This window comes from Carcharhinus amblyrhynchos, chromosome 1 (assembly GCF_965287045.1).
Source record: "Carcharhinus amblyrhynchos chromosome 1, sCarAmb.v2.hapA, whole genome shotgun sequence".
Lineage (NCBI taxonomy): Eukaryota > Metazoa > Chordata > Chondrichthyes > Carcharhiniformes > Carcharhinidae > Carcharhinus > Carcharhinus amblyrhynchos.
The window spans coordinates 8,910,506-8,931,437 of record NC_137324.1 but is presented as its reverse complement, the minus strand read 5'-3'; the positions used below and the strand labels follow the sequence as shown (position 1 = coordinate 8,931,437).

Below are 20,932 nucleotides of genomic sequence, written 5' to 3'. Positions count from 1 at the left end.
ACATTTGGCCCATTCCCTCTGTACCCATTGTACCCATGTAACTATCTAAATGCTTTTCAAAAAATAAAATTGTACCTGCCTCTACTACTATCTCTGGCAGCTTGTTCCAGACACTCACCACCGTCTGTGTGAAAAAAATTGCTCCCTGGACACTTCTGTAAATCTATGTCCTCTAGTTTTAGACTCCCCTACCTTTGGGAAAATATATTGATTATCTACCTTGTCTATGCCACTCATTATTTTATAAAGCTCTGTAAGGTCACCCCTCAGCCTCCTAAGCTCTAGAGAAAATAGTCCCAGTCTATTCAGCCTCTCCTTATAACTCAATCCTGGTAACATATTAGTAAATCTTTTCTGCACTCTTTCTAGTTTAATAATATCCTTTCTATAATAGGTGACCAGAATTGTACACAGTATTCCAAGTGAGGCCTTACCAATTTCCTGTACAACTTCAACAAGGCGTCCCAACTCCTGGATTCAATGTTCTGACCGATGAAACCAAGCATGCCAAATGCCTTCTTCACCACTCAATCCACCTGTGACTCCACTTTCAAGGAGCTATGAACATGTACCCCCTAGCTCTCTTTGTTCTGTAACTCTCCCAATGCTCTACCACTAACTGAGTAAGTCCTGCCCTGATTCAATCTACCAAAATGCATTACCTCGCATTTGCCTAAATTAAACTCCATCTGCCATTCATCAGCCCACTGGCCCAATTGATCAAGATCCCGCTGCAATTGGAGATAACCTTGCTCACTGTCCACCATGCTACCAATCTTGGTGTCATCTGCAAACTTACTAACCATGCCCCCTATGTTCTCATCCAAATCATTAATATAAATGACAAATAACAATGGGCCCAGCACTGATCCCTGAGGCACACCACTAGTCACAGGCCTCCAGTTTGAAAAACAACCCTCTACAACCAACCTCTGGTTTCTGTCAAGAAGCCAATTTTGTATCCATTTAGATACCTCATAGTCTCACACTTTAAGGGCGTTCAAATGGTCAGTGGATAGGCATATGGATAACATTGGAATAGTTTAGGTTAGAGGGTCATTAGATTGGTTCCACTGGTCAGCGCAAAATCAAGGGCTGAAGGGCCTGTACTGCACTGTAATGTTCTATGTTCACCCTGGATCCCATGAGATTTAACTTTATGCAACAACCTACCATGCGGTACCTTGTTAAAGAGCTTGTTAAAGTCCATGTAGACAACATCAACTGTACTACCCTCATCTACCTTCTTGGTTACCCCTTCAAAAACTCAATCAAATTTGTGAGACATGATTTTCCACTCAAAGCCATGCTGACTGTCCCTGATCAGTCCCTAAAAGCATGAATCCCAAAAATTTGGTTTCCAGGTGCTGCAGGAAATTAAGAAGGCAAATGGAATTTTGTCCTTCTTTGTTAGAGGGATGGAGTTTAAAAACAGGGAGGTTATGTTTCAGCTATATAAGGTGCTGGTGAGGCCACACCTGGAGTACTGTGTACAGTTTTGGTCTCTTACTTGAGAAAGGATGCACTGGCACTAGAGAGGGTGCAGAGGAGATTCTGTAGGAGTTGTGAGGGTTGGCTTATGAGGAGAGACTGAGTAGACACTCATTGGAATTCAGAAGAATGAAGGGAGGAATCTTATAGAAATATATAAGATTGTAAAGAGAATAATTAAGATAGAAGCATGGAGGTTGTTTCCACTGGTGGGTGAAACTAGAACTAGGGGTGTTACATCTAAATGAAGGGGAGCAGAGTTAGGACTGTATTGAGGAGGAACTTCTTCACACATAGGGTTGTGAATCTGTGGAATTCCCTGCCCAGTGAAGCAGTTGAGGCTACCTCTTTGAATGTTTTTAAGGCAAAGGTAGGTAGATTTTGATCAATAAAGGGATTAAGGGTTATGATGAGCGGGTGGGTAAATGGAGCGGAGTCCACAAAAAGATCAGCCATGATCTTATTGAATGGCGGAGCACGCTCGAGGGGCCAGGTGGCCTACTCATGCTCCTAGTTCTTATGTTCTTATACCAAGAAGCTAGATCATCCTTTTGGAATGATCTTTTTTATCTTTGGCACTACCAGCTGCAGTAGATATAAAACACAATCTCACCACTCAACCATTTGGCAGTATCCTCCGTGCGGATCTTTTCTTGAGTTCCCATGCTCCTGACCACGGCTGGATCCTTTCCCTGGAAATCAGTTGTCGTTGCTGCATACAGCACTTCATCTGAAAGGAAGCAAACCCACAAAAAAAGAAATCAAACCAATCTATAGAGATATGCAGCCGCCAAACACCACTGTAAACTTTTCCAGCACCACAGCACTAGAGATACACACAGGCCTCTAACTCTGGCCTCTTGAGTATCCCCAACTTTAATCGCTCCAGCGTTGTTGGAGAAACTTCAGCCACCAAGTCATGAAGCTCTAGAATTCCCTCTTTAAACAGAGGAATATGAGAGTTGGTCTAGATTGGACAAACTAGGACACAGGAGTTGTGAATCATTGTCGGCATTCAGGAACATTTGGAAGGGTTGTTTGAAAAGTTTTACCCATATTCCAACAAACCTTCCATGGCCATTCACTCAGTATGCATGATAAAACCAATCAGCTATTTAACAGTGGCAAGTCATGACGTGCACTTAAAAAAACTACCCACTCAAAAGTCTCCCTTTAAGAAGTGACTACACTTACACCACTATAAAAGTGTCAATCAGACAGGGCCATTACAGTATCAATTACCTCACTTCACACCTCTTAATCTTGTCCAAATAAACATACAGACATCGAGCAAGAGTTCAAAGAAGGAATAAGTTCAGTAGAAGCAAACATTTCACTTACGCCTATGAGAACATATGGTAAGTCGGCACAATCCCAGATGACCATAGGTTGCTCTCCCTTTGAGTGGGAGAGCTGATTGATGGTGATTTAACCTGAGGATCACCATATCTCAGGTAAGGGGAAAGTATGAGAAGGCGGGGCCTCCATGAATAACCTCAACCGGTACAGGAATTGAACCCACGCTGTTGGTCTCACTCCACATCATAAACCAAGCATCTACCCAACTGAGCTATATGACTCCCCAGGTGTCTGTGTACTGTATCAACAGAAACAGATGGCCTTGAGTGTCAACAGGTTATTTAACTGAAAGGGGCATCATGGAAGATTACAATGCTTGTCTTCACCCAATGTGTAATTGCACACTTCCAGCAAGAAAGCAGGACCAGAGTGATTAGCAATCAGGTACCGTGGGCCTGGTTAACCTGCCTTGTCTCATGGCTTTAACACCAGGAAGGCAGAGGGGACCTTCTGCTGAGCAATTTGAGATAGGTATCATAATTGAGAGATCAGGTGGCTCAGCACACTTCTACTACTGACGGCACAGTGGCACAGCAGTTGGCATTGCTGCCTCACAGCGCCAGGGACCCAGGTTCAATCCCTGGCTTGGGTCACAGTCTGCATGTTCTCCCCATGTCTGTGTGGGCTTCCTCTAGATGCTCCGGTTTCCTCCAAAATATTTGCTGGTTTGGTGCATTGGCCATGCTAAATTCTCCCTCAGTGTTCCTCAACAGGTTCCAGACTGTGGCGACTAGGGGATTTTCACAGTAACTTCACTGCAGTGTCAACGTAAGCCTATTTGTGACACTAATAAATAAATAAATAAACAGTGGCTCAGCGGTTAACGCTGCTGCCTCACAACGTCAGGGAGCCACGTTCAATTCCAGCCTTGGGTCGCTGTCTGTGTGGAATTTGCATGTCCTCTCTGTCTCCCCTCTGGATGTTCAGGTTTCCTCCCAGACTCCAAAGATTTGCAGGTTAGATTGATTGGCCATACCAAATTGCTCCTTACTGTCAGGGGCACTATCATGTTAATAAGTGGGATTACGGGGATAGGGCCTGGGTGAGATTGTGGTTGGTGCAGATTCAATGGGCCAAATAGCCTCTTTCTGCACTGTAGGAATTATATGATGACTTCTGTTTTAAACTAATGGATAGAGGTTGATTGCTATTAGTCAATTACTCCATCATTATTATATCATATGACTCCCAGGAATAGGTTATTCTCATCCAGCGATTCCTATATTTCTCTGCAATTACAGAACAAAATCACAGTGTGAGTCAACTAAGAGCCAAGAGCAACATCTTCTTCCCTTCTCAAATCACTTACCTGCCAGAGTTGCAGCAAATGATTGCATTGGTTCAAACGGACATTTCCCTCGCCCATTCTCCATTCCTTGCACTCTTCCCTCTGATGTGTTGACGGAATTGGAGACATCCTGAAATACAGCATTAAACATCTCTGAAGCTTATATACTATAATGGACTTTGAACCCAAAGAGCATAAAAGCACATGAGGATAATTTCAACAAGCCACAGTGTGGCCAGGGGTTTGGCGGGGGTGGGGGGACAGACCTTAACCTTCTCACTTTTGGTTTTAACAGAAGCAGATTGTGGGGTGGTCAGGATTCGGCTACATGGCCTATTCATAGAACATAGAACATTACAGCGCAGTACAGGCCCTTTGGCCCTCGATGTTGCGCTGACCAGTGGAACCAATCTAATGACCCTCTAACCTAAACTATTCCAATGTTATCCATATGCCTATCCACTGACCATTTGAAAGCCCTTAAAGTTGGCAAGTCCACAACTGCTGCAGGCAGGGCATTCCACACCCTTACTACCCACTGAGTAAAGAACCTACGTCTGACATCCGTCCTTTAATTACCACCCCTTAATTTAAAGCTATGTCCCCTCGTGTGAGCCATCACCATCCGAGGAAAAAGGCTCTCACTGTCCACCCTATCCAATCCTTTGACATCTTGTATGCCTCCATTAGGTCACCTCGTAAACTTCTTTCGAATGAAAATAACTTCATGTCCCTCAGCCTTTCCTCATAAGACCTTCCCACCATACCAGGCAACATCCTGGTAAACCTCCTCTGCACCCTTTCCAATTCTTATAATGCGGCGACCAGAACTGTACTCAATACCCCAAGTGCGGCCGCACCAGAGTTTTGTACAGTTGTAACATGACCTCACGGCTCCAAAATTCAATCCCTCTACCAATAAAAGCTAACACACCATACGCCTTCTTAACAACCTTATCAACCTGGGTGCCAACTTTCAGGGAGCTACGCACATGTACACCAAGATCTCTCTGCTCGTCAACACTAAGAGTCCTTCCATTAGCCCTATATTCTGTACTCCTATTGCTCTTACCAAAGTGAATCACCTCACACTTTTCCACATTAAACTCCATTTGCCACCTCTCGGCCCAGCTCTGCAGCTTATCTACGTCCCTCTGCAAACTGTAACATCCATCCTCACTGTCTACAACTCGTCCAACTTTGGTGTCGTCAGCAAATTTACTAACCCATCCTTCTACACTCTCATCTAGGTCATTTATAAAAATGACAAACAGCAGTGCCCCAAAACAGATCCTTGAGGTACACCACTTGTGACCGAACTCCAGGTTGAATATTTCCCATCAACCACCACCCTCTGTCTTCTATCAGCTAGCCAATTCCTGATCCAAACTGCTAAATCACCCTCAATCCCATGCATCTGCATTTTCTGCAGTAGCCTACCATGGGAAATCTTATCAAACGCTTTACTAAAGTGCATATTCACCACGCATCCATATACACCATTCAGCCTCACTGAATCCCTACAGTGCAGGAGACCATTCAGCCCATCGAGACCACGCCAACTGTCTTAACAGAGCATCCCACCCATATTCTATCCTGTAACCCCATGTATTTATCCTGTTAATCCCCCCTAACCTTACACACCTTGGGATATTAAGAGGCAATTTAGCATGGCTACTCAGTCTAACCTGAATATCTTTGGATTGTGGTTGGAAACCAGATCACCTGGAGGAAACTCATGCAGAAAAGAGGAGAACATGCAAACTCCACACAGACAGTGACCCAAGCCAGGAATCAAATCTGTTTTCCTGGCGCTGTGAGGCAGCAGTGCTAACCACTGTGCCACAGTGCCTATACCACTACCATCCGCCGACCTCTTATTCTGAGACTGTGATCTCCAAACTCCCAGTCAGGAAAAACATCTTCCCAATATTTTTGAAAATCCTAGGAACACCTAGCCTGTCAAGAACATAAGAAATAGGAGCAGGAGTAGGCCATCTAGCCCCTCGAGCCTGCCCCGCCATTCAATAAGATCATGGCTGATCTGTCGTGGCTCAGTTCCACATTCCCGCCCTCTCCCTATAACCCTTAATCCCCTTGCCTATCAAAAACCTATCAACCCGCATCTTAAAAATATTGAGCGAGGCAGCCTCCACCACTTCATCGGGCAGAGAATTCCAGAGATTCACCACCCTTTGAGTGAAGAAGTTCCTCCTCAACTCCGTTCTAAACCGCCCCCCCCCTTTATCTTGAGGCTGTGCCCTCTCGTCCTACTGTCCTTTCTGAGCGGGAAGAGCCTCTCCACCTCTATCCTATCCATTCCATTCAACATCTTATATGTCTCAATGAGATCTCCCCTCATTCTTCTAAACTCTAACGAGTACAAGCCTAGTTTATTCAGCCTCTCCTCATAGTTCAACCCCCTCAACTCCAGTATCAGCCTAGTAAACCTCCTCTGCACTCCCTCCAAGGCCAAAATATCCTTGCGTAAGTGCGGCGACCAAAACTGCACACAGTACTCCAGCTGTGGCCTCACCAGTGCCCTATACAGCTGCAGCAAGACCTCCCTACCTTTATATTCAATCTCCCTCGCTATGAAGGCCAGCATCCCATTCGCCTTCCTGACCACCTGCTGCACCTGCAGGCTGGGTTTTTGCGACTCATGCACAAGGACCCCGAGGTCCCTCTGCACCGTCGCATGCTACAGTTTTTCGCCACGTAAGTAATAGTCCTTCCTACCATTATTCCTACCAAAGTGGACAACCTCACATTTGCCAACATTAAATTCCATTTGCCAGTTCCTGGCCCATTCGCCCAGCCTATCTAGATCCTTCTGCAGACTCTCCACACCCTCCGCACAATTTGCCGTTCCACCAATCTTGGTGTCATCAGCAAATTTCGACACCATACACTCGGTTCCCTCCTCCAGATCATCTATATAAATGGTGAATAGCTGAGGCCCCAGCACCGACCCCTGGGGCACTCCACTAGTCACCAACCGCCAATCCGAATAGCACCCATTGACCCCCAATCTCTGCCTCCTATTTGACAGCCAATCCTCTATCCATGCTAACACCCTACCCCCAACTCCATGCCCCCTGACCTTCTGTAACTTGTTAGTCAACAGCTTGTTAAGAACTTTATATGTTTCAATGGGCACTTGTTGCACAGGTCCAGGAAGAGTGTTCCCCCATCCACTGGATTTATACGATGGCACAGTGGTTAGCACTGCTGCCTCACAGTGCCAGGGGCCCAGGTTCGATTCAGGTCACTGTCCGTGTGGAGTTTGCACGTTCCCCTCATGTCTGCGTGTGTTTCCTCTGGGTGCTCCGGTTTCCTCCCAGTCCAAAAGACGTGCTGGTTATGTGTATTGGCCATGCTAAATTCTTCCCCAGTGTACCTGAATAGGCAGTGGGGTGTGGCTACTAGGGGATTTTCACAGTAACTTCATTGCAGTGTGAACTTTATATTATAGGTATGCTGCAACGAAGCCATCCACAATCAGCCTTCTCGATGTCTTTCGCACGGACGACATTTTAACTCCCTATGGCATGTCAGAAAGGAGACAGGTAGGGTGAAACCTAAAAAATAAAACCAGACCACAACCTACCCGCTTTTGGCTTTAACAGAGGTAGGTTGAGTGTTGGGCAAGCAATTAACTATCAGAATGTTGGTTCATTTAAAGAGATTGTGACTAAGGAGGTATGGGAGGAAAATGGGCACCTTGATTTGAAATACACAGGCAAATATAATGCACACAAATAATACAGCAATGAACATCAACCACAAGTGAGTATGATAACAAACTATTAAAGACTTCATCTCTTCATTGGCTCACTTTCTTCACCAACTCTCTGTTCCAAACATAAAATCCTCAATCACATTTACAAGACCCCCTAGACAGTCTTGAAGCAACAGCTGCATCCTCTTCTCGATCATATGCTTCCTGTATCCAAACTCTGTCCTCTTTCCATTGAAATATGGGTTCAGATCTGTTGAAAATATAACTACCAACATCACTCAGAAGGAAAGAGATCCTTGGTTAACGTCAACTCTTACCTTCAGATTTCAATCCCATGAATCCTAAACTGGGTTTCCTCTTGACTAGCATAAACGGGAAGCAGGTTACTAATAATCTTCCCCATTCTGCCCACGATACAGAAACCATAGAATCTCTACAGTGCAGAAGAAAGCCATTCAGCCCATTGCGTCAGCACCAACAACAATCCCACCTAAGCCCTATCCCCATAACCCCACGTTTATTCTGCTAATCCCTCTAACCTACACATCCCACGACACTAAGGGGCAATTTAGCAGGCCAATGCATCTAACCCACACATCTTTGGACTAGGAGGAAACCGGAGAACCCGGAGGAAACCCCCACAGACACGGGGAGAACATGCAAACTTCACACTGACAGTGAACCAAGCTGGAAATCAAACCCAGGTCCCTGAGACTATGAGACAGCGATGCTAACCACTGAGCTACAGTGCTGCCCTACATCCACTCCTGTACTGGCATTTTGGACTGCCTATTACACTATTCTCAAACAATATTATACTATTAGACAAGAAAGTATCCTTTAAGTGCTTTAACGTTGGTGGAAAGAAGAGATATTTATTAATTTGGGCGACATTTGTCCTCATCACATCGAGTAATAAAAATGCACTTACAATATATGCACAGTGAGGATCAAAGGCATATGTCCCACAGGCGAAGAGATGCGTTTCATTCCAGGCTTTTACAATACGAATGTAGTTATAGCATTTATCCTATAACAACCAAAGCAGAAAAGTTAACCAACTGGAAACTGAATAACAAGACAAGAAATCATTTCCAAGGGTTTTGCTTTGTGGACTTGCTGTCACACCCACATATTCAAATAACACAGTCATGAGAACAATTAATTTGGGCTCTGTTAGGCTTCCTTTCCTTTCTTAATTCAAGGTATAGGCCTGTGACGTTAAGTACCTTTGAATCAATAACATAGATAAACTTGCACTGATGCCTGGTCAAAGTTTATAAACCACAAACAATAGTTTCAGTGCTTTTGCAGCAGATGGATCTAAACATCAACTGGTATTGATGAAAAGAGGTAAACAAAACATCTGTGTTTCTGCATCATTATAATCAGCTAACCAGTTGACACAGATTTCTTCTTTGACAAATAGGACTAAGAGGATACATTATAATCATTATAACTGTAGTGGAAAATTATTCAATTCCAAACATAATGGCTGGGATTCTCCCAAAAAGAATTATAAATTCCCAATGTGCAGGAAAATGAGAGTAAATCCTGCTGGTTTTTTTTAAACATATTTACCGGAGTGAACCTCCAACATTCTGTGCATCACACAGTGCCCTAGGAGGATTCACTCTGGAAATCAGTGGGTGGGGCCTATTCCCAGCCGAAAGCTGGCAGCATAGCACTGAGTGGGCCACTGCACATGCACTGATCTGTCAGAGCAGAGATCTGTGCATGCATACTAGTACCTCCAATTGCCAACTTCCCGATCGTTGGACTTCCCAATCTCTGGCCAGCACTGTAACTCCCATCACTGGCCTTCTGACTCCCCCCACCCCACGATCGATGGCTTCCCAGACCTCCCCAGGTGACTCTCTACAATACCAAACAGCACCTCCCCCCCACTTCATCGGCCCTGATCTCCTCGACCCACTGGATCCCGATGACCAGCTCCAACCCACCCAGCAGGCCCAACATGCCCCCCCCCCCACCCCCGCCACACCTCATCACCACCTCACCACCTCACCCCCTGGGCCACTAATCTCATGAAAATATTCACTTGAATGACATTTCCATATGATAATTAGCTCCACGCAGTTTGCACCTAAACACATACACACAGAGGCCATGAATCCCCCAAAATAGCTGCTGCTAATATCTCCAGCCTGGTGCGCTACTAGAACAGCACAACAGGCCGGGAAATCACCCACAGAACGTTTGGTTTGGTTTGTTATCATCACATGTTTTGGGATACAGTGGACAGCATTGTTTCTTGTGCGCTATGCAGACAAAGCATACCGTACATAAAGAAAAATAGAGAGTGCAGAATGCAGTGTTACAGTCATAGCTAGGGTGTAAAGAAAGTTTAACTTAAGTATAACATCTGCAAGAAAAAATAATTCAATGCAAAAGAATCAGATTCTATTTGCTTGGACATGAGTAGCCAGATTCCACATAACTAAAGACCTTCTTTAAAGAAAAAGACACAATTGAAGGAAACTGCCAGGCAGAGGTCAACTAATATACAGAACTTTGAACAGTGGGGAAGGATGCCCAATATACTCAGAAATCCCATTCCAGAAAGTCATTCCAAACGGTAAAGGAATTTCCTTTGCGTTCATGCTCCACTGTGACCACCAGCAGCAGCATCATTAGCAAACTTTCACCAACCCACCCATGGGTCGTAAGTTTTTGCAAAGGAAAAACAAACTGGACTTCAATATTACACAAGGTCAAGCAACTGCACTGTCATCAATAAATGGGACTGGCATTCTATTGGAAAATCTACTTCCTGAATCCCTCTTGACATTAATAATGAATCAGTCCAATTGATCCCACTAATCACTAAATGCATTATTAAGCTTTACTTTTCAAAAGGATCTAATAATGCAGCCTACAAAAAGAGTGCACAAAACAAACAACCGGAATAGGGAAATCTTCACTGAATCAGTCCCACAAAAAAAGACAGATTTATTGTCCATTTGTCTCTATGTTCTATGTGGAATGACACTTGCGCAGCAGTTACCCCTGAATGCAGCCCAATCCATCACGCAAACCAGCCTCCTACCCACTGACACTGTCTATATTTCCCGCTACCTCAGAAAATCAGCCAGCATAATTAAGGACCCCACGCACTCAGGACATTCTCTGTTCCACATTCTTCTGTCGTGAAAAAGATACAAAACCTGAGGGCCTGTACCAACCGACTCAAGAACAGCTTCTTCCCTGCTGCCATCAGACTTTTGAACAGACCTACCTCGCATTAAGTTGATTTTTCTCTGCACCCTAGCTATGACTGTAACACTACATTCTGCACTCTCTCATCTCCTTCTCTATGAACGGTATGCTTTGTCTGTATAGCACACAAGAAACAATACTTTTCACTATATACTAATACATGTGACAATAATAAATCAAATCAAATCAAAATAAGAGTATGTTGAACCAGGTGAGGGTCACAGAGGACAAAAATTAAATCTATGCAAAGCAACAGATGAAGACTGAAGAGCAGAATCCTGACAATAAATACATCTTGTTTAATCTGTCATCTCATGCCCTGTAAGAATTTTGTAAGAATCAAAGAGGTCACCCTTCATTCTTCAGAATTCTAGGGAACACACACAGTCCCCTCAACTTCTCCTCATAAAACAACCCTGCCATTCCAGGGGTTATTATGGAGAACCTTTGTTGCACGCCTCCTTTGGCATGGATATCCTTCCTTAGATAAGGAGACCAAAACTGCGCGCAACACTCCAGGTAAGGTCTCACTAAGGCTTGATATAACTATAGCAAGACATCTTGACTCCTGTCCTGGAATGTCCTTGCAACCACCTTCAGTTGCTTCAATAACCATCCCTCTATAGAAAGTTCACTTGATGAAGGAGCAGTGCTCCAAAAGCTTATGATTCCAAATAAATCTGTTGGACTTTAACCTGGTGTTGTGAGACTTCTTAATGTGCTCACCCCAGTCCAACACTGGCATCTCCACATTATCAAAAGTTCAGAAGCGGGGATGTTTGCCAGAGTTTGCTGTACCATTCACAACTCCTAATATAATGAAGCAGTCTACTTCCATATGCAACAAGACCTGGACAACATTCAAGCTTGGACTAATAAGTGGCAAGTAACATCTGCAAGTGCCAGGCCATGATCATCTCCAACAAGAAAGAATCTAAACATTTAAACATCTCCCTTTGATATTCAATGGCAGTGCCATTGTACAATGTACATTGTACAATGGCTGTACAAAACTCTGGTGTGGCCGCACTTAGAGTATTGCGTACAGTTCTGGTCACCGCAATATAAGAAAGATGTCGAGGCATTGGAAAGGGTGCAGAGGAGGTTTGCCAAGATGTTGCCTGGTATGGTGGGAAGGTCTTATGAGGAAAGGCTGAGGGACTTGAGGTTATTTTCATTGGAGAGAAGAAGGTTACGAGGTGACCTGATTGAGGCATACAAGATGATCAAAGGATTGGATAAGGTGGACAGTGAAAGCCGTTTACCTCGGATGGTGATGGCTAACACAAGGGGACATAGCTTTAAATTAAGGGGTGGTAATTATAGGACGGATGTCGGAGGTAGGTTCTTTACTCAGAGGGTAGTAAGGTCGTGGAATGCCCTGCCTGCAGAAGTTGTGGACTCGCCAACTTTAAGGGCGTTCAAATGGTCAGTGGATAGGCATATGGATAACATTGGAATAGTTTAGGTTAGAGGGTCACTAGATTGGTTCCACTGGTCGGCACAACATCAAGGTCCGAAGGGCCTGTACTGTGCTGTAATGTTCTACGTTCTATCACTAAATCCCGTACCATCAACATCCTGGTCGGGGACAGTTAACCACCAACCAGAAATTGAACAGGACCAGTCATACAAGTAGTATAGCCACAACAGCAGGTCAGAGACTGGGCATTCTGCAGCAAGTAACTACCTCCTCCCCAAAATTTGTTCATTCTTACATACAGGAGGGGTTCAGTTCAAACAGTGCTAACTTTTCCTCTTATCACTTGTAAACAGGTGTTTTAACTTTTTTAAAATAAACAGTGGCGTACTTCCAAACCCCTCATTTTTGTGAGATCTGATTTCTGCTGATAACCCACAATAAACCTGAGTCAGAATTAACTCAAAGGGTTAGTTTATTGCACACATTCAAACCAACAAAAAGAAGCGTCTGCAAATTCCCACTCCACATTCAAAGGAAGGAATAGAGAAAAGAAGGACCACAGATGAAATTAACGTTTATTTTTGCATTCCAGAGTCAAAATTAAAGTCCAGTGAGGAGTCTTTCGCAAAAGTTGGGTGGCTGATGATTGGTTGTGTAAGCTTCACTTTTCCAGTGACGTTGATGTCGCAGGATGAAGTTAGCATGTGGAGACTGAATCAGTTCTGTAGGCATTAGCACAAAATCTTTCCCGCAGTCAGGTTAGACGGGGGCTAGTTGTCCAACCTGGTCAGAGCGTGCTTCTGTGTTGACTGCCAGTCAGATATTGAACAGTAGACTGGGGAATGTGGCTCACAGGTAATATTAACCTGTTCAGCAAGCTAGAGTCATAGGTTATGTGACTGTACTTCTCATGACAACTGAACAAAAAACGCTTATCCAGTGTTTGAAAATTGTCTTGGTTTCCAAGACTGATAACACCTCAAACATTACAGGTCAAAAAAGGTGCTATTTGTTGAGGGCCTGGTTTTTGGGAAGTCGCTGTCTCCGTAGACTCACTGACTCCACTAATATGCTTAGCTTATCAAATGCGACCGTCTTCGTGTAGCTTTCTTTGAATTTGATCTGTGCAGTTTAGGGTTGTCTGTTAAAGCTTCCCAGAAATATAAAGATCTGACATTTCCAAAACCAAGAAGTGAATGTCTTTTTGCTCCAGTGACTCACAGAGGGTCAGTCATTTTCACAGTAACTTCACTGCAGTGTTAATATAAGCCTACTGGTGACACTAATAAATAAAATAAAAACTAGTTGTCTTCAGCAGAAAATTCCAGTTTAAAAACAAAACTGTAATAAGGATAAAGTTTTAAAATATATAGTGTTGGTTCTGTTCCGTAGCAATCCTCCCACCCTCAAAGAAAAAAGAATTAATTCTGTTTTATTTGCTTTGTGTGGCCTTGTAGAAGAAAAGCAGGAGGTAGACAGCTCTGCAGTCATTCTCTCATTCACACTGGAAAGTCAAATGCAACACAGTGAGCAGGGGCAATGGCTGCTTCCTGCTGTAGCTCTGAAGTTTTAAACCTGGGACAGGGCATCTGCAAGGCACTATCCTTTCCTGCGGTGTGGATAGTGCATATAGGCTGACCATGGCATATATGCATTCAGAATCAATCGTCACTGAAGTTGAGGCGGGGCTGAGGTGGGGGAGGAGGGGAGCGGGGGTAGTCTATTCAGGGGATAGAGTTCTGAATTTTGCCCTGTTGGAGATTAGGTAAAAGCTAAGCATTTGACACAACCGACGACAAAACCTTCCTCCAAAAACTCTCAGAACTCAGCAACTCTTTAAATCCTGATTGTGTATATTCTAAAGGGTTTGGGGGTATTTCCAGGATGGTTGGTGTTCAGGAGATTAATAATGGTCAAGACTGGATGGGTCAAATGACCTCTTCTGCACTATAGGGATGCTATGATTCTGTGAAGTTCCCCTCCAGGACACAACATTCTGCTTGGGGCTCTCCACAGGGGAATTCTGGGTTTCTTGCTTGGTGACGGCAAGGCCTTTTGATCTTAGGGTTGAGCTGCTCTTGTTCACACCCAGCTGTTCAAACACAGGCACTGTGGTCAGGCTGAGTGCAAGGTGATTGGGGGTTTTAATGGAATTTTGGCCTCTTTCAGGGATTCCGGTTCCACTTAAATGCGAGCATTCCTGAGGTGCTCCAGTTACTGTTGGTTGGTGCTGGGCTGGGACTGCAACAGGCAGCTAATCTTTTCCCAAACCTGGGCCAGTTTTTCTGGGCCCAGATCATAGGAAGACTGCCTTATAAAAGAGATCTCTCCCACATCTATACTAGGAAGGGCTACAAGGCCTTGTCTGCCAAGCAGCATAAGCAGTGGGTATTGGACAGACCTAAACAACTCCACAACCAATGGATTAGATCTAAGCTCTGCAGTCTTGTCACATCCAGCCATGAATGGTAGTAGACAATTAAACAACTCACTGGAGGAGCAGACTCCACAAATATCCCCATCCTCAATGATGGAGGAGCCTAGCATACCAGTGCAAAAGATAAGGTTGAAGCATTTACAACAATTTAGCCAGAAATGCCTAATAGATGATCCATCTCAGCCTCCTGCTCCAGCATCACAGATGTCAGCCTTCAACCAATTTGATTCACTCCCCGTGGAATCAGGAAATGCTGAAGGCACTGGATACTGCAAAGGCAATGATAATATTCCAGCAATAGTATTAAAGACTTGTATTCCAGAACTTGGTGTCTCTCCAGCCAAGCTGTTCCAGCACAACAATAACACTAGCACCTACGTAGCAATGTGGAAAATTGCCCAGATGTGCCATTTACGTAAGGAACAGGACAAATTCAACCAGGCCAATTATCACCCCATCAGCCTACTCTCAATCATCAGCAAAGTGATGGAAGGGGTCACCAACTGCACTATCAAGCTGCACTAACTCAGCAATAACCTGTTCATGGACACTCTGTTTAGATTTTGCCAGGGTCACTTAGCTCCTGACCTCATTACAGCCTTGGTTCAAACATGGACAAAAAGACTTGAACACCTAAGGTGAGAGTGACTGCACTTGACCAAGTATGGTATCAAGTATGGCATCAAGTATGGCAACATTTGACAAAGTATGGTATCAAGTATCAAAGAATCCCTACAGCGCAGAAAGAGGCCATTCGGTCCATCAAGTCATCACTGACTCTCTGAAACAGCATCTCACCCAGACCCTCCCATCCACCCTGTCCTCATAACCCCACACATTTACATAGCTAATCCACCTATCCTACACATCTTTGGACACTAACAGGTAATTTAGTATAGCCAATCCATGTAACCTTTGGGCTCCAGGAAGAAACCAGAGCACCCAGATATAGGAAGAGTCCATAGTAACATCCGCGCCCCCCGCAACCCACCCACCCCGTCACCTTGGTAGCTGGTTGGCTCCCGGTCTACTTCCCTGTTGCTTTTTGACCTGATGAGGCAACATCTTCCCACTGTCTGATTGTATTTGGGCACTTTCCTGGTCCCATTTCAATTTGCCACAAAGTTGTTGGCTACACCAATCATTAGCGCTTTGGCCTATGCATCTGGTTTGGGAAAGGATGCTCTCCTAATTTGTTGCATGTACTCTGGAACGCTTCTGCCCTCAAGTAGAGTCCAGCTCCTGCTATACTCCCTTGTAGCTCTTCAACTGGGTGGGATATGTCACTTCTTATCTACTTATCTGTTTGGGATCTCCCTTTGTCCCTAGTTAGACAATTCATTAACCTTTCTCTTTGCTGTTTTAAATAATTGGTTTCCTCTTCGGTTCTTCAACTGTGTGGGGAATTTTCCTCACTATCTCTTCCCCTGCTCCTGGACTTCTCCGGTCTGTATAATTCAGTGATATTCTGTGAGCCTGTTTTGTAATCTATTGGCACTTTCTGAACCTCTTAACAGCACTGGCCTGGGTTTGGCCTTGTTAAATTCAAGCAGCTCTTGCTCAATGGTTGTGGGCATGAGTTCACCCTTCAGGGTCTCAAAACATTGGCACATTAGCACATAGTGCCATGCCCTCCAAGGGGTAAGTTTCTGCAGCAAGGGTCTCTGCTTCCTCTGCTACACTACCCACCGGAGCATCCATTGGGAGACTATACTTACGGAGCCCTATTAGACTGGGCTTTTCTTGCAACTTCCAGCATTCAAATCTGAAGAAGCCTCTTTTATTACAACAGGAACACACTGGTTGCTGGGTGTGCAAGAGGCCTTCTCACACCCTCATCTGCATTGTCTTTTCTATCAAAACCACCCTGATTATCTTTCCAGGAGTAATGAAAATGGTTTAAAAATGGTCTGCCTTAAGAATCAAAATCCATTTCTCCTACACCAATCTTTGTTCCACTCATTCAATTCTCCAATCTTATTTGCCCTACGTCAAATTGCTCATTCTCAAGTAATAAGAACAGAGAACCTTTGAGGTTCTGCTTTTAATTGAGCTCCTATATACTCTGAGCAGAACCTCCTTTCTAGTGCTACCTATGTCACTGGTACCTGGACAACCACCACTGGATCCTCCCACCCCACTGCAAGTTCCTCTCCTATCCAAAGCAGATGTCCTGAAGCCAGGCAGCACAGTCTCTACACTCTTAAACTATGTCTATTCCCTTCACTATATTGTCCTCTGCTACATTCCTGTTAGCTCAGCCCCCTCCCCCAATCCAGTCGAATGGCTTCTTGTACCATGACTTGTTTGCTCATCCAACCTGCATTCTCCACACTCATCCATACAGGTTGCAAGCACCTTGAAGCAAGGGTGGAGTCTCCTCTATTTCTACTTCCCTTACCTGCCTCATTTGTAGTCATACTATCCTGTCCTTGACCACTGAGCAAAACAGAAGTCCCTATCCTGAGGCGTGTGACCACATCCTGGAAGTGTCCAGGTAACATTCCACAGTGTCCACGAACAATTGATCAAATCTGATTATCCAAAGATACATGGAACCTATACTTCTGAACCTACGACCTCTACCAGCTAGTGGGGCAAGACCAGCAGTTTTACCTCCAAACCACATCCAATCCTGACTTGGAACTACCATCACTGTTCCATCACTGCCACTGGACCTAAATCCTCATACTACCTTCCTAACAGCACTGTGAGGGTTCTGTATAATCCAGGGTCAGAAACTCCAAAATGTCTTATAAAGTCAACGTGGACCATAAGTTTTGCAATTTGAATTTGGCTAGGGTAAGCATAAGATATTTCACTCCAGGTACGATTCAAATGACCCACAAGGGAGCTTTTACCAAACAAAGTTTATTAAAGAATACAGTTAACAAATAATAAGACAATTAGCAATAACTTCTACCAATTACGAACAAGTAAAAAAATTGCTTAACAAGCTCAATGTACTATTCCAAACAAACACTCTTACAAAAATACACCCATCCCAGGTTTAGCACAGAAAATAAGAGCGCCCATGGGATTTTTCCTCTCTGCAACACTCGCTGTGAATTAGTCCTTTGGATGGAGAACTGAAACTCTGGCTTTTCCATTCTGGAACTCCCAGTTAGAGATTGAGCCACTGCTTGCCTCTAGCTACCAAACCACCAACAGCAACATTTTCAATCCAGAGAAGAAAGAAAGACTATTTCCAGCTAGCCAGCGACATAGGTAGCACTAGAAAGGAGGTTCTGCTCAGAGTATATAGGAGCTCAACTAAAAGCAGAACCTCAAAGTACTGTAATCTCAATCTCAAAAATCAGTTTAATCAAAAGGAAGCAATCACAAGCCCTCTTTTCCTGGAGGCAGGTTTAGAGACTTCTCCACCAAGACTTCAGGATGCTCTGGTTGAATAATGCCAGAGAGAGACATACAGAAACACTGTTTTTCAGTCTGGAGACCAACAGCTTCTAACTAGCCAGCAAACAAAAATGAAAGTAAACTTGTCAATCATTCTTCCCCCAACAATTCAAAAGGATTGTAAAACTTGTAAAACTTCAGGACATTGTATAAGCCCAAATTAAAAATAAACAAGAAGCCTATTATATGACACTAACAGCAATAAAATAACACCTCCTCCACACCAGTGCCCCTCAAGACTGTGTTCTCAGCCCCTACTATACTCCTTATATTCGATTTTCAAGTTTGCTGATGACACCACCGTACCGGGTCAGATTTCAAACAATGAAGAGACAGAGTACAGGAAAGAGATAGAGAATCTTGTGAACTGGTGTGGCAACAATAGTCTCTCCCTCAATGTCAACATAACAAAGGAGATTGTCATCGACTTCAGGAAACACAGAGTTGCCCTTGTCTACATCAATGGGGACAAAGTAGAAAGCTTCAAGAGCTTCAAATTTTTAGGTGTCCAGATCACCAACAACCTGTCCTGGTCCCCCCTTGCCAAGACTATCTATTCCTCTCAACATTTTATAAACCTCTATCAGGTCGCCTCTTAACCTTCAACTCTTCAGGAAGAAAAGACCTAGCTCCCTCAACCTATCTTCATAAGGCATGCCTCCCAATCCAGGCAACATCCTTGTAAATCTCCTCTGCACCCTCTCAATAGCTTCCACATCCTTCCTGTAGTGAGGCGACCAGAACTGCGCACAATACTCCAAGTGGGGTCTGACAAGGGTTTTATAAAGTTGCAGCATTACCTCCTGAGTCCTAAACTCAATCCCTCAATTAATGAAGGCCAGTACACCATATGCCTTCTTGACCACATCCTCCACCTGCAAGGCCGATTTAAGAATCCTATGGACCCGGACCCCAAGGTCCTTCTGCTCCTCAACACTGCTAACACTCCTACCCTGGATATTGTACTCCTTCATCCCATTGGTCCTGCCAAAATGGATCACTACACATTTATCCGCATTGAAGTCCATCTGCCACTTCTCCGCCCAATCTTGCATCCTATCTATGTTGAATTGCAACTTCTGACATCCCTCCAGACTATCCACAACACCACTAACCTTCGTATTGTCAGCTATTACTAACCCATCCCTCCACTTCCTCATCCAGGTCATTTATGAAAATGACAAACAGCAAGGGTCCTAGAACAGATCCCTGGGGCACGCCACTGGTGACTGACCTCCATGCACAAAAAGACCCATCCAGAACCACACTCTGCCTTCTGCAGGCAAGCCAGTTCTGGATCCACAAGGCCAAAGCCCCTTGGATCCCATGCCCTCTCACCTTCTCAAGAAGTCTTGCATGGGGGACCTTATCAAATGCCTTGCTGAAGTCCATGTAAACCACATCCACCGCTCTTCCTTCGTCAACGTGTTCAGTCACATTTTCAAAGAACTCAACTAGGCTCGTAAGGCACGACCTGCCCTTGACAAAGCCGTGTTGAATATTTCTGATCATTCTAAACTTCTCTAAATGCTCATAAATCCTGTCCCTCAGAATCCTCTCCATCAACTTACCAACCACTGAGGTCAAACTCACCGATCGTTAATTTCCCAGGCTATCCCTGTTCCCTTTCTTGAAAATAGGAACCTCTTCCACAATCCTCCAATCCTCCGGAACCTCTCCCGTCTCCATCGACCATGCAAAGATCATCGCCAGGGGCTCGGCAATCACTTCGCTCACCTCCCACAGTAACCTGGGGTACATCTCATCCGGTCCCGGCGACTTATCTATCTTGACAGAATTTAAAAGTTCCAACACATCCTTTTTCTTAACGTCCACATACTCAATCTTTTCAGTCTGCCGCAAACCTGTAGTACAACCTCCCAGATCACTTTCTACCATGACTACCGAGGCAAAGTACTCATTAAGTACCTCTGCCATTTCTTCCGGTTCCACACAGACATTTTCTCCTTCACCTTTTATAGGTCCTATCCCTTCACTTCTAATCTGTTTACTCTTCACATATTTGTAAAATGCCTTGGGATTCTCCTTAATCTTACCCGCCAAGGCCTTCTCATGACCCCTTCTGGCTCTCCTAATTTCCTTTTTAAGCTCCTTTCTACAAGCCTTACGCTCCTCTAGATCCTTAACATCTCCTAGCTCTCTGAACCTTTCGTATGCCTTTCTTTTCTTCCTGACTAGGTTCATCACAACCTTCGTGCACCACGGTTCCCGCGACCTAGCAAAGCCTCCCTGTCTCATCGGAACGTTGTCGTACAGAGCTCCAGACAAACATTCCTTGAAAAGCTGCCACCTTCCTTCAGTACTTTTCCCCAAGAACACCTCCTTCCAGTTTATTCGTCCAATTTTCTGCCTGATGTTTTCATATTTCCCCTTACTCCAGACAGACACCTTCCTAGCCTGCCTGATCCCATCTCTTTCCAATGCTATCCAATGCTAGAATTATGATCTCCATCCCCGAGATGCTCTCCCACCGAGAGATCCGAAACCTGTCCTGGTTCATTAGCCAGCACCAGA

The 20,932-nt window shown here is 44.4% G+C and overlaps 1 protein-coding gene across 1 annotated transcript in view; it reads right to left on the bottom strand.

Annotated features, from left to right (window-relative positions):
- sema4f (sema domain, immunoglobulin domain (Ig), transmembrane domain (TM) and short cytoplasmic domain, (semaphorin) 4F) overlaps positions 1-20,932 on the bottom strand; it is a 204,429-nt gene that overhangs the window by 82,773 nt on the left and 100,724 nt on the right. The window contains exons 4-6 of the mRNA XM_080192998.1: positions 8,812-8,910; positions 4,160-4,268; positions 2,105-2,221 (exon numbers count right to left, since the gene is read on the bottom strand). Coding sequence (XP_080049124.1) covers positions 2,105-2,221; positions 4,160-4,268; positions 8,812-8,910 — 325 coding nt within the window. The remainder of the gene's footprint in view (positions 1-2,104; positions 2,222-4,159; positions 4,269-8,811; positions 8,911-20,932) is intronic.